The sequence below is a fragment of the Eufriesea mexicana genome, unplaced genomic scaffold, assembly GCF_001483705.2.
Source record: "Eufriesea mexicana isolate 0111107269 unplaced genomic scaffold, ASM148370v2 scaffold4491, whole genome shotgun sequence".
NCBI classification, from domain to species: domain Eukaryota; kingdom Metazoa; phylum Arthropoda; class Insecta; order Hymenoptera; family Apidae; genus Eufriesea; species Eufriesea mexicana.
Window position 1 is genome coordinate 145,527 of NW_016912459.1, and position 14,153 is coordinate 159,679.

The 14,153-nt window shown below is 34.7% G+C and overlaps 1 protein-coding gene across 3 annotated transcripts in view; it reads left to right on the forward strand.

Moving 5' to 3' along the window:
• The window catches only part of alpha-Catr (alpha-catenin related), a 116,302-nt gene that overhangs the window by 89,248 nt on the left and 12,901 nt on the right, over window positions 1–14,153 (forward strand). For 2 of the 3 annotated variants that reach the window (XM_017905753.1, XM_017905751.1), the window contains exons 3-6: window positions 3,478–3,755; window positions 4,519–4,761; window positions 12,071–12,334; window positions 13,637–13,888. In XM_017905753.1, the coding sequence (XP_017761242.1) occupies window positions 3,478–3,755; window positions 4,519–4,761; window positions 12,071–12,334; window positions 13,637–13,888 (1,037 nt within the window). The remainder of the gene's footprint in view (window positions 1–3,477; window positions 3,756–4,518; window positions 4,762–12,070; window positions 12,335–13,636; window positions 13,889–14,153) is intronic. The other variant, XM_017905752.1, reaches the window with a different exon arrangement.

Consider the following 14,153-nt stretch of genomic DNA (forward strand, 5'->3'; position numbering starts at 1 on the left):
TATATATATATAATATAAAATAAGTGATGTAATATAAAGAAATAAAGTATAAAATAAATAAATATAATATATATAAAATAATATAGCATATATATAATAATTATATAAAATATTATGTAATATATGTATAAAATTAACGGTGAATGCACTGTTAATTTAATTCTTTGATATTAGTAATGCATTCTATCTCTAATTTGTGTGATAGGTATGTTCAAAATTTAATTTATTAATACTATATTAGTAATGCATTCCGTCTCTAATTTATGGGATAGATATGTCCAAAATGTACAAGAGAAAAGAACAAATTATGAAATACTGCAGGACACTCCGTATATTTCTATGTCTGAGTCTATTTCGTTAATAGATAGTCCAAATAATTCGAGTAAAATACATCATTTTTCCATGATTAAAATTTCTATAATTATTATATTGACTTTCGCGTTTCTTCAAATATCATAGTATCGTATTGTGAAATTAAAAATACAAGTTCCTTGGATTCGGGTGATTTTTGACCCCGAGACCACGAGTGTATAGCATAGCCAAACTGAAGACCGTCCGAGAGTTAATGCAGCATCAAGGGGCCGGGTATTGATTTTCCTTCAACCCTGGAAGATCTATGGTCTTAACATGCGATATATTAATGGAAAAAAAATTGGTGGTGGGAAAGGAGTGCCGTGAGGACAAATTTTCACCATGGCAACACCATCGTGGCCTCGCGATAGCAACAAACGCGCAAAAAGAGCGTCGCGAGGTGTAACATGCCATTATGGCGAAACACCTGTGTCCACTTTGCATATTCTCTATGTATACGGAATACTAAAATGTAGAAGTTAAATTAACTTCCATGATCCAGAGTTGGGACATGTAAGCGAAACTTTCACGCGCGATGTTTATCAACCGTCCTTCCAGTATATTAAATTTGTAAAATCCTCATGCGCATACTGTGGATTTTATACTGATTTCTGACATTTCACGGACAAATTTCGTAATTAATTAACGCATTGTTTGTAGTTTCAAAACGAATACAGAGAAACGGGGATCAGCATTCGATTAATTAGGTCTCTCTGATTCGAAATCAAAATTTCTGAATTCATAAATTAAAAATATGAATCAAAATGGATTAAAAAAAAAATATCTTAATTTAAAAAAAAGAATCTGATTCAAAGTTGATTAAAAAAATAATCTCGATTCAAAATTGCTTCAAAAGAAAATTCTTGATTTAAAATAAAATCTGAATCATAATTGTAATATAAAATTCATTTTGAAAATTCATTAAATACACTTAGACATTGTACGAACGAGTCATTCTTACTTCCAAAATCATCCCTTATTCGTTTTGATCATTTCTCAACGAAGAAATGACTATGAAGAATGACTCTTTCTCGTAGCGAAGATCATAGAGGTACTTATTATACGAATACTCTGCGATAATTCAAATTTTTCACACATTTATCTTTATTTGAACTTCGAGTCAGACCTCTCCAATTTTCCCCGGAAGATGAAACGAATCGTTGGTGGAAAAACTGGAATGTGAGAATTAAAAATCGAAATTCGTTCCTTTAATTACCTGGGACGAGGTTCGGTTTGTATTTCGGGTGAGGAAAAAGCGAGATGAGGGGAAAGAAAATCGATATTCTTCGTCACACGTTGGCACACGTTTCATAAGATGATAAATATTCATTGTGCAAGATGAAAGGAAATTCGATTGTCTGGGTAGGATGATATTGGCGGCGGGCTGCATAGCAAATACAGCCAAAGGAATCGTAATGGCTGCACGTGCAAGACATTGATTTGCATAGAATATTCTGCGCATGGTACAAAGCACGCGTAATCCTTTGTACTCGATGCGTTCACATCAGAAATGTGTCGTAAACTTCGAATTCCAATTTCATTACTCCTCGTGATCGATTAGATTCGAATCACGCCGGGTATCTTGCCTCCTGTCGCCGATTATGCGAGGAAATTGCTATGAATTGCTCGCGAACATGCTCATGCGTTCGAATCCCAGCGGGTTCCCTGTCGGAGGATCCTTGTTCGCGATTTTCTGCCAATTCTTTACTCGTTTCTTCGATATTAGCGTTCCTGTTGATCGAAACTAAATTCCTCGGGTCATGGTCATCCGAAGGTAACACTATTACGGCTCGTTTAATTAATTTTTCGCCCGGTAACGACACCCTGAAGACGAAAATATACGGTGACCTTGATTCTTTATGGGAAAAAATCATTTTTGGAATTTCTTATCTTGCGACGGAAAATTACTGAAAAATCATTTTCAGGAAACTGGTACGATTTTAATTTGGAAATAATAATTACTCTGTCGTATATTAAAATTGGACACCCTTTATATATGTGAATAGTGTACAAAATCAAAAAGCATGTGATTCCTGGCGAAAGAATGAGCAGAAAATATGGAGTAAAATTAATTAAATTTTTTAATACGTGTTTTTGCATTTTCGAGAAAATCATTTACATGTAAATGTATATTTTTTTCTTTTATTATCATCGATTATTGCTTCGTCTTTTATAAAATGAATTAAAGTGGTATATGGAATTGAATAAATTAGAAATCGATTTTGGTGCAATTCATTTTATGGTCGGATTATTTTGAGAACGAGGCTTCGTAATAAGCGAGTACCCAGTTACGCATGCTTACGTCATTCTGATCCTAGAAATCTCCCTTTTCACGATGAGCGCGCAAACGAGGTAAAAACTTTACGAGGTATTTCATCTCTAGTACACAATTTTCTTCATGAACACGCGCCATTATATCAAAGCAGTAGCCTTAAATCTATTAACCTTAAATTTTACCGCTGATCCATTCACGTGTACTTCGAAAAAATAATTTTTCATATTTTATCCGACATTATTTGTACAGTAATTTTCAAAATACTTATTTAATGATTTATTGTGCATCTCGGTTTTGAAAATTCGAACATTATTAAAAATTATATTACTGAACTCTGGAAATAAATAATCATTGAAATTTGAGAAGCTGAAACAAAATGAATTCAAAATAAAAAATATATTGAAGAAGAAAAACCAACTAGAGACGGGAGTCGAACCCCGGATCTGCATCACAGGAATTTTCGGGGGTCGCTATTAAATCACAACACCACTTGAAAACCACAAGAAATAAATCAGTAGTAGTTACCGAAGTAATAAAATTTGAATCGCAAATATCTCAAAAACTATCGAATAATGGCAGCTATAATGATATATATTCTTGAACTGCATGACGAAATCTGCAAACCTAGAAAGTTTCAATTAAATCGGTGACCCGAAGGACTTGCACTCTCCTTGCAAGTCGAAACCGATGCCGCTGTTTATTATTCCCTTTATATTTATAAAGTAAATTTTGAAAGGGGTCACTTGACCCCGCTTGGTACGTTCACTGTTAAGTATCATAGAAAACGTGGTATCTACGCCACATCGAAGGAAAAACGTAACGTTGACCACGCAGAAATAATTCTGTTCCAGGCTCAGCGATCGAGAAATTATGCGAATGCGCCACAGAGGACAGCCTAGCTGATCGGGGCTCTGTCGTCAGGGCTGCGAGATGTCTCCTGGGTTCTGTAACGAAGGTTCTCCTTCTGGCTGACATCGTCGTGGTGAAACAGCTTCTTCTCGCGAAGAAGAAGGTGGCTCGCAGCCTTGGCCGTCTCGAAAGTGTCTCAAACTTCACCGAATTCGTGAAGGCGTTTAGCCAGTTCGGGGCGGAAATGGTGGAGTTGGCACACTTAACGGGTGATCGTCAAGTAAGTTCATCAATTTCATCTTATTGCATAGCTCTTTAAACTCGTCATATTTCGTTCTCTCAATCCTCGTATTCCAATGAAACGTCCATTGCCCGAATTAATTGGAGAACAAATAAGCCAATCGACTTCTCGAATAACGGAGCCAAAAAATATTTTGAATTCAATAGTCAGGAATCAATTATCACATAAATCAAGCAATTTTACCATTTTTTACACGAAAGGATATGCATCTAATGAGACACTGTTATTGAGAGCAATGTTGACCCTTGGCATTCAGAAGGCGACTGTCATTCATCAAAATACCATCGATTTGTAGTCGATGTCAAATTTAAAGTAACGTGACGCTACATGGAATACTGGAACAGAACAATTCAGCGTGTATATTTCAATTTATACACGATTTTCTTCCATATTGTTACTAAAAACGTAATCGATTTTATAATACAAATGCTTCGAGCGAAAAGGGTTGACACTAAACCTACCATGACCTAAATGAGCAATTTCAACATTCCGAAAGGGTTAAAAATTCAATGTCATCGTTTCGATTACTCGCTTTCGCGATTTTTCTTTCGGTATGCATAAAATTAATTTTTCAGCATTTTCTTTTCCACGTTCCTTTTTGAGCACCTCCCACTTCTGTCATTTCATCCAGCGATCATTTGACCGGTCGTGGTAGATTTAGCGTTGATAATGTTGCGAGTGCACGAGGCAGATAGCAACACGTGGGTCGGTAATGAATGGACGGGACGTTCCGAAATTTCAGAATGACTTGAAAGACGAGAGACGAAGGGCACAGATGGCCGCGGCTCGCCAAGTTTTAGAGAGGAGCACTATGATGCTGCTCACGTCTAGTAAAACCTGCTTGAGGCATCCGGAATGTCCGTCTGCCAGAGAAAATAGAGATACCGTTTTCTGCCAGATGCGAAGGGCCATGGACTTGATACATTACGTGGTCAAAGATGGAGTGTTGGACTGCAGCGAATCGCAGTCCTATTCGAATTCTCAGGTTGGTGGGATTATAAATAACGCAGACAATGCTCGATGAGTAGATCTCTGTCAATTTCTATTTCGGCTGCTTGCTTCTCTCCTATGCAGACGTATACGACGAACCTTTGAAATATGTCTATATATCTAAATAAAATCTCGAATCTCAAATTTATATCAATCTTCAGAACTCAGAACTCAGAACCCAGAATTCAGTACTTAGTACTTACTATTCAGTACTCAGAACTCAGAACTCAGAACTCAGAACCCAGAACCCAGAATTCAGTACTTAGTACTTACTATTCAGTACTCAGAACTCAGTATTCAGTACTTAATACTCAGAACTCAGAACTCAGAATTCAGTACTTAGTACTCAGTACTCAGAACTCAGTACTCAGTGCTCAGTGCTCAGTGCTCAGTGCTCAGAACTCAGTATTCAGTACTTAATACTCAGAACTCAGAACTCAGAATTCAGTACTCAGTACTCAGAACTCAGTATTCAGTGCTCAGTGCTCAATGCTTAGTGCTCAGTACTCAGTGCTCAGTACTCAGTGCTCAGAACTCAGTATTCAGTACTTAATACTCAGAACTCAGAACTCAGAATTCAGTACTTAGTACTCAGAACTCAGTATTCAGTGCTCAGTGATCAATGCTTAGTGCTCAGTACTCAGTGCTCAGTACTCAGTGCTCAGAACTCAGTATTCAGTGCTCAGTGCTCAGTGCTCAGTACTCAGTACTCAGAATTCAGTACTTAGTACTTACTATTCGGTACTCAGAAGTGTGAATATGTGGTGAGTATAATTTGGGGATCGATGCAATAACTCGCGAAAATGCTACAGGTATCGTTCGACCTGTTAAAGCTGCGAAAAATTTTTGCAAAGCGTTTCAAACGATGAATCGATCGGTTGAGGAATAATCCATGCAAATTACACACACAATGCAAAGTAATTTAATGAAAATGAATACAATATAGACGTCAGTTGCGCACAGTAGCTGTCAATTTGCGCGAAATAATTTTGGAAACACTGCATGCAAAATCGTTACACGTTTTAACGACGTCACGCAATGAGAATTTGCTGCATAAAATTGAGCACAATGTAAAGTAATGAACGCGAACATCGGGAGCATCGTGTAAAACGATGAACGAAGTGATCATATACGTATTGAAATTTATAAACATTAAAATCTAGTAAATTTCGGTTACATTTTCCATCTGGGATTTGAAACATGCGCATACCGGTATATCCGTGCAAACATAATTTTAACGTGAGTTTTTCATAGTATACAAAGTGAGTTTGGCAACTTGGTTGTACCTTTGTTCCAGGTGAATTTGAAAGAAGTTGCAGAGGAAAGTTTCGCACTGTTTCTTCGTTTTTTAAAGAAACTTCGTATTTTCTTTCAACTAGATTGATTTTTTAAAATATTCTGCAAAAGGTACAAAAGTATCAAGGCAAAATATCAAAAAATTTAATATTTTTCAGGAAGTTTGAAATATCGTGCAATTTTCGTGTTAACCCTGCGTAAACGCGACATTTTGCAACTTTATAATCGCGACACTAATTACTTTTTCATTCCATTCTAGTTGGAAGTATGTTATTAAAAGAAATAAATTAAAATTATTATAATTATTAGAAATTATCGTAATTATTAAGAGAAATAAAATATTCTGCGTAGTTTCAGGGCAAAATGTCAAAAAAATTAATATTTTCCAAGAAGTTTGAAATTTTGTGCAATTTTTGTGTTAACCTCGCGTAAACGCAACATTTTGTAATTTTATAATCGCGACACTAACTACTTTTTCATTCCATTCAAGTTGGAAGTATGTTATTAAAAGAAATAAATTAAAATTATTCTAATTATTAAGAGAAATATAATATTTTACGTAATGTCAGAACAAAATGTCAAAAAAATTAATATTTTCCAAAAAATTTCAAATATTATATAATTTCCATGTTAACCCCGCGTAAACGCGACATTTTGCAATTTTATAATCGCGACACTAACTACTTTTCCATTCCATTCAAGTTGTAAATATGTTATTAAAACAATTAAATTAAAATTATTACAATTATTAGCAATTATCTTAATTACTAAGACAAATAAATAATTTGATGTGCAATTTCAAAATTGCTTTATTTTTATGCTTGATCTTTAATGCATTAATATTGAATCTTCAGGGTGTTACGTTTATTAACATCGTGCTTATGAAATAGTCGAATTATAGGATGATACAGAGTGTTAACCTTTTGCACTCGACGATTTTTTGGCTAAAGAAGAATAGGAGTTCAAAGATTTTCTGTTACAAAGCTGACGATATTTTTCTGAGCAGCGAATAACAAATCGTATGATAATTAACATTATCATTATTATTATCATTATCAATAATTAAGAATTATTTGATTTCGATACCTCGCACACTGTTACTATTAATATCTGAAATTTGACATATCAATGAATATCCAGCTTCGAAATTTTATTAAATGGCGACTAAAGGGTTAAGTATCGCAAAATTTATCTTTGCAGCATTTTTGCAAATTCACCCAGGACAGTGCTGTAGCCTGACCGAGTTTCTAGACACACTCTATGTACCCATAGAATTTTGGCGCCACGAAACGATAAATATTTCAGTCTTTCGCCCATAAATGCGTATATGCATTTCGCGAAGTAACACGCGATGACGTAAAGAGGTGCATTCACAATGAAATGCTTTCGAAAAGCTGGAGTACATCCAAGGAACTTTCGTTCGCCAAATTCTGACTCACGTTTGACCCATAACGCACGACGGAGTGAGATCTCGGCGGCCTTGACTAACTTTAACATCTTCTCAAGATATAGCGCAACAATGAAACAATTTTGTCCTCTTGGAAATTTTTAACAGGACTATGATACTATTTCGTCGTCTTAACGTTTGATAAATTTTTCTCTTCGCCTCACCGTACCTCGAATTAGTTGCCTTGGCTGCACAAAATTCAATTATTTATTTCTAAAATGCCCTGTTCGCTTATCGAAGCGCACGATGACACAAAGTACCACTATCGTTAACGAATTTAATTTTCTCCTCGACCTTAAAAGCCACTACTGGCCATAACAGCAACTCAGAATAGAATACCAGTAGAAAAATTACTGTCTTCCTGTATTCTATAACGTCACAGACACTTTATCGATAATTCTCACGCACACGATACGTTCGAAATGTACGATACAGTAAAATCGCACCGATAATGTCCATATCCCTTCGATAGCCCACTTCAGAAAATTGCTGTCCCTTTGCTATACGGATTTTAGGACCCTCGTCAAACAGAATACGCATTATATCGAACGAAGCTAAATGTCAAAGCAGACTCGGTACGTAAATATTTTAATTTCCATATACGATTATTTGCTGCAAGTAGGGAAGGAATTCTTTTTCGCGTTAATTCTACGATAATTTACCATAATCGCCGATTACGTTACATCGAATATTCATTTTGCAATCGAGTTTGTGAAATATTCTCGGAAGCTCGATTAATAGAACGCCTAACCCTTTGTATTCGAGAAGTAACTCTCAGTCACCGTTTGTTTTAATGCTATAATTTAAATAATGAATAATGATAATTACATTAAGAACATAGAAATTAAATTATTCTGTTCGTTTCTCAAATTCACGATTTTCTTTTTTTAATTTTAGCATAAAGAGTATCAGTGAGCTTATTAAAATCTAAGAAGTGCTTCGAATAGCATCTTCACAACGAAGAAATCTTCGAGTCTAAAGGGTTAATAATAAAAATTGTGGAATAAAATAATAATTCGCGAATTTTTGTATGTACTTTATCTTTCAAGATGCATACATATATACATGGAATGAAATTAAAAATAGGTCTCATACAGGAAAGAAATTATTCTTCGTAGGTAAATAAACAATTATTTTCTTTTATTTCTTAATTTTCATTAATTTTGATATATGAGCCGTTCACTGCACAAATTGATTAACTCCATAAAACAAAAGGTGGAGAAATGCAGTGAAATAATATATATTGTTTTTTAAAATTCCCTTTATAATTTAAATCGAAATAAATATCGTAGAATGCATAAATGCAAATGTAACTTTCATCTAACGGTATACAAAATTTATAAGAAAAAATAGCCAAAAGGTAATCGTTAGTAATGTTACCATTTTTATGTTACTGGAAGAGTTAATCGATTTAGCAAGTGAGAAAAGTAATAAATTTAAATTTTACTAAATTTTACTTGAATTGTGATAAGTCGGCACTAAAAAATTCACCGTTATCATTCATGGCTTGCTGGTGCATTTGAGTTGCATTATTGCAACGATTTACATTAGAGTACGGAGTTAATCAAAGTGATCTCTGAAATAAATTATTTATTATTCAGTGACCAACAAATTTTTGTCGTTTAATGGCGTTAATCTTAATTATCAGGGAAAGTTATTATAAATATAAAAAGTTATGACTATACCAAGTGCTTTGACACTTAAATTTAAGATTTTTCAAAAAGTGGAGTTAATCGATTTGTGCAGTGAACGGCTCATATCTGGGATGATGAATGTACGAAAATTCACGAATTATTTCTTCGTTTCGAAATTCTTTGAAGCACATTTCCACGCTATGAAAATCTGAGAAGATTCGATGTCTCGACCTAGAACAATTAAGACATTTTCGAAATTTAAGGAGCATATTCAACGTGGAATGGACGCGATGTATTGACAGCAATGCGAATTGATATCGTACCATGGTTAAGGACAGGACGCATAGCAAACGACGCCGAAATGGATGTCATAAACGTTGCGGTGCATTCTTCGGCACGTGCCAAATTGCAGTCGAGCCATTACGGTACCGATATAATTTCAATTTCTTGCCAGTTACCTACCGGAGGCTTGCCAAATCTCTATACCATTTAAACAATGAATTAGACAATTGGAATTTATTGACTACGTGTAAGGTGTTAAATTATACTTTAATCGTACTTGGTTCCTCGTACGCCATAACTCTTGCGAAGCTAAATTATGGGAAGACCAAATGAGTATAGCAGCTACATAGTTCAGGTAACGCGCATCGATAAAATATTTTATGTTTATACATATCAATAAAAGAAGAAGATTGCAAGGTATTAATTGTAATAAAATTATTTTAAATTATTCATAATTAATATAATAAAATAAAATAAAAGAACATTTTATCCGAATTTATTGCAATTTATTAGCATATCTGCTACAGTATTTCAATTGTAATAAAATTATTTAAAATTATTCATAATTAATACAATAAAATAAAATAAAGAAATATTTTATCCGAATTTATTGCAATTTATTAGCATATCTGCTACAGTATTTCAATTGTAATTTTTTAAAATTTATATTATGTATATTCCAAATCATACATCAAAAATTGACAGATATGCTGTCTGCAGTAAGCTATAACAAAGGGACATAAAAATGAAAGATTAATAGTTAGAATATTGTATTTATTTCTAACAAAAGAATCGTTTCGTAACAATTTTCATTGACGAATTTTAACCAGCTGTTCGATGAAGAATGAACATTGTATCCGCGATGAAATTCGAGTAGTGAGTAATCGCAATGCCAAAGTACGAATAAATAATGCACAATCCACGAAGCTTTGGGAAAAAGTAGGAAATCGCGATGTTCGGTCAAGTTCAACGATTTCGTGCGGTTAATTGCTGTCGAGAAGCATGCATAGTTAATTGACGCCATCGGGATAATGCATAGCCGAATGCGCGCTATCCTTGGTTAATTGTAATCGGTTCAATTGCTCATACGTATCTATGCTGACCTTAGGGCAAGAGTATATTTAGGTATGGCGTGTCATTAATGCCTCGCGTAGTATCTTGGTACTGGGTCATGCTCCTGTGTAAACATAGCAACTGTTTGTTACATGCATAATTAAGCTTGAAGCGCTCCTTTTTTCTTAAACGCGTTTTTTTCTAAAAGCAGCATTCACGAACGTATGAATAGAAAACAAACATAAGTGCCATAATAGAACACGTTGCAAGGAATATTATCGAACGTATTAACGTACATGGAAGACATTTATTTAAAGAATTATTAAACAAAATAAAACTTCCATTAGCTTAGAATTTATTCGATTTACTCGCATTGTGACTGGATTAATAATAAACAATAAACAATCTGTCCATATTTGCACTAATCAATTGACGTGTACACTAGAAACGTGTTTACATTCCTCGTTGCATGTGACAACTTCATACTTAAATTTATACCAATGGTGTTCCCAAATACATTCCTCCTTGCATGTGACAACTTCATACTTAAACTTATACCAATAGTGTGCTAATATATTTTTCAAACATTTCACGTATTCGCTGCATGAAATAATCACGAATTTTAAAATAACACTCAAACCAAAATTTTTTTTTAATAATTGCATTCATTATGGAGTTATTAAAAATATTAAAATAATAAAAATAGTTAAAATAATTAATATTAAAAATAATTCCAAGCAATTTAATTTAGAATTAACACATTGTTGACCGGTGACGAGTTAACTCGTCTTTTTCTGCCCAAACGTTGTTGACCGATGACGAGTTAACTCGTCATTGCACCCAGGGCCATATAGGATATAATATTTAGGATATATAAGATATTGCGTGTGAAAGTAGTTTTGAAGATTGGATTACAAAATAATAGCCGGTGACATGACACAGTTTCTGTGTAAAATTGGTCAACAAAGTGTTAACCCTTTGCACTCGAGAGGCAACTCTCAGTCACCATTTAATCAAATTCTAGAGATCATTGTTAATTGATATCTCGAATTTAAAATTGTCCAACGACGCGTGGAATATCGAGGTAAAATAATTCTACGCCTTACAATTAATTTACACTTCTTAGTTATCGTTTTGAAAATATCGTCCACTTTATGGCAGAAAGTCTTCGAATTACTATGTTTCTGTAACGAAAAGATCACCGAGTGCAAAGTGTTAATATATTCTACACATATTATGAATATATATATATACGGTTTATGCAAAATGGAAGACGAATTTTTGAAAAACGAGTTTGGTTTTTTCCTAATTGCTGTAATATCCGGCAAATTATTATTAATCCTGGACGAAAGAAAGCTTTCAAATGAACTATAGATATACCTTACTTCCATATAGACAACTTGAACGCTATCTAAATTATAATTTAAAGAGACACTTTACCGTTTTACCAAGCATTTTAAATACGTAATTATTCTCGGGCGCAAGGTAGTGAAACATTAGGGGAACGCGTATTGCATAAATTCGGAGTCAGGTGGTGGTACTTTGCGTTCGTGAAAGAGAATTTTCCGTTGAGACGGCTATTAATATTTCAGAGTCCGCAACAGGAGGATTGGGACAGCAGCACAGCGTTCTCCGCGTTGAAACACTTTGAGAGACTCGTTGAAACCACAAGAATGACTCTCCTAGGACCAGGCTGTCGTGAGACGCTCACAGCCGCGTTAGATACCGTCATTGAGAGGACGCAGGATTTCACGGACAGCGCGTACACGAGTCACGAACACAGAGAGAACATCCTTCTGCTTTGTGACCGGGCGCAACTCGAGCTCAATACGCTCCTGCGAATTGGTAACAGTATGGTAAGAATAACTTGTTACATCAATTATACTTTCGGCTGAAAGGAGGTCCTTTTTGTATAAAATTTCTAAACGAATTTCCCAATTTAATTCCTTATTAATCATTTGCGCAATTATGCGATTACGAGTCTAACTCGTCACGAGTTCTGAGTGACAAATTTAATAGAAATTTTTAAAATTTAAAATTTAATTTTTAAGTTTAATAGAAATGTTTAATATATTTTAACGAGTGCAAAATTCGAAGAATTTCTAAAATTCTTATATAATGGTTGACAGCAATTAAAATCACTTGCTTCTGCAAGGTATAATTTTTCATAATTAGATCATAGTACAAGAACTTAATATCGTAGATCGTAGATTCCATTCGATGAAAGCAAGCAAGCAATTTGAATTTTAATTTCGGTTTCAATTTTTTAACCAATTTTTGGGAACAGTTTATCGATATTTCTAGAATAAACGAATGTTTATATAAAAATAGAAGACCCAGTATAAAAATTAAATCTACGAGAATTGTCGTTCATTAAGTTTTCAGAGGATGACCATAAGTCGATACTTTTTAATTTTGTACGGTATTACATAAATACGAACATCATAATTAACGAAAAATAATATCGATAAATATCATTTTTCACTATACTGTCGTATCCCATGTCGCGAATTATAAAAATCGTGATATTTAAATACGCATTGCGGCCTTTAGTTGTATATAGAATTATTTTTACTGAAACAAGGATAAATATAATATAATCTTAATCGCGTAAAAAATTAGATGACTCCGTGACATTTAATACTGAAATGTAAAATATGAAGCATGGAAAGCGCGTATATCATATATTTCTAACTGGAACAATTGACTGAGGGAGAAAAAAGTTGGTGCAAAAAGATCTCATATAATACCGGATAATGCTTTCTTCTGGGAGGGTAATCCGAGTTAGCTCGATTCTCGCTTGAAAGGGGTGACGTCCCGTCGCAAATCTGAATGAACGTCCATGTTAAACGGAATCAGTTACGAGATCCTACCACCAGCGAATAAAGCATCCGAGCAGTTCGCTTTTTGAAACCAGGAGAAAATAATACGCGTCTGTCTATTATCGAGAAATAGTGTCACAGGCTGCCTAGTCATGGCTGCTTCGACTTGTCTGCCTTTTTACCATTAGAGCATTGTCTTCGCGTTACAGAGATAGCGAAGGGTTGTAGACACGGTAAAAGAGAGAAATGTACGATTTTCTTGGCTGAGAATGAAATTGTAAATTGGATCGATCGGGCAAATGAAACGACGAAGTCATAATTATTATTTGGTGTCAGAATTACGAAGGTGGCGGCGGTTCACCGAGTTCTGAAATGGAGCAAGCTGTCCTGGGAGTGTTACGTACCACGAGAGATCTGCGACAACAGTTGTGCACGACCACTATGGAACAAGCAGCTGATCTTGGACAGGTAACTAAAGCGGGTCAGGAGCTCGTGTCAACGATCAGGAACGTCGCACTGGCCAATGACAGATATCTTCTTCAAGAGAGCAACGAAAAATTTCGCGAGTACATTGAACATATTCTCGAAGTGAGTGTCTCATTCGCTTTTTAACGAGAACGTACACTTGGGATTTTACGCGATTTATTCATAGTTACACATCGGACAGTTTCAACATCGTTTCATTCAGACTGGTCTGAATGTTGAACGAGCTATAAATTTCTAAACGGATTTTAGAAGCTGAATGGATCGCTACGAGGAATTATTAAAACGGAAAGCAAAATGAGCGTCGTCATAATTGACTCATGTGACATAGAATCATATTGCGGATAATGAAAGTGATCCTTTCCTGCTG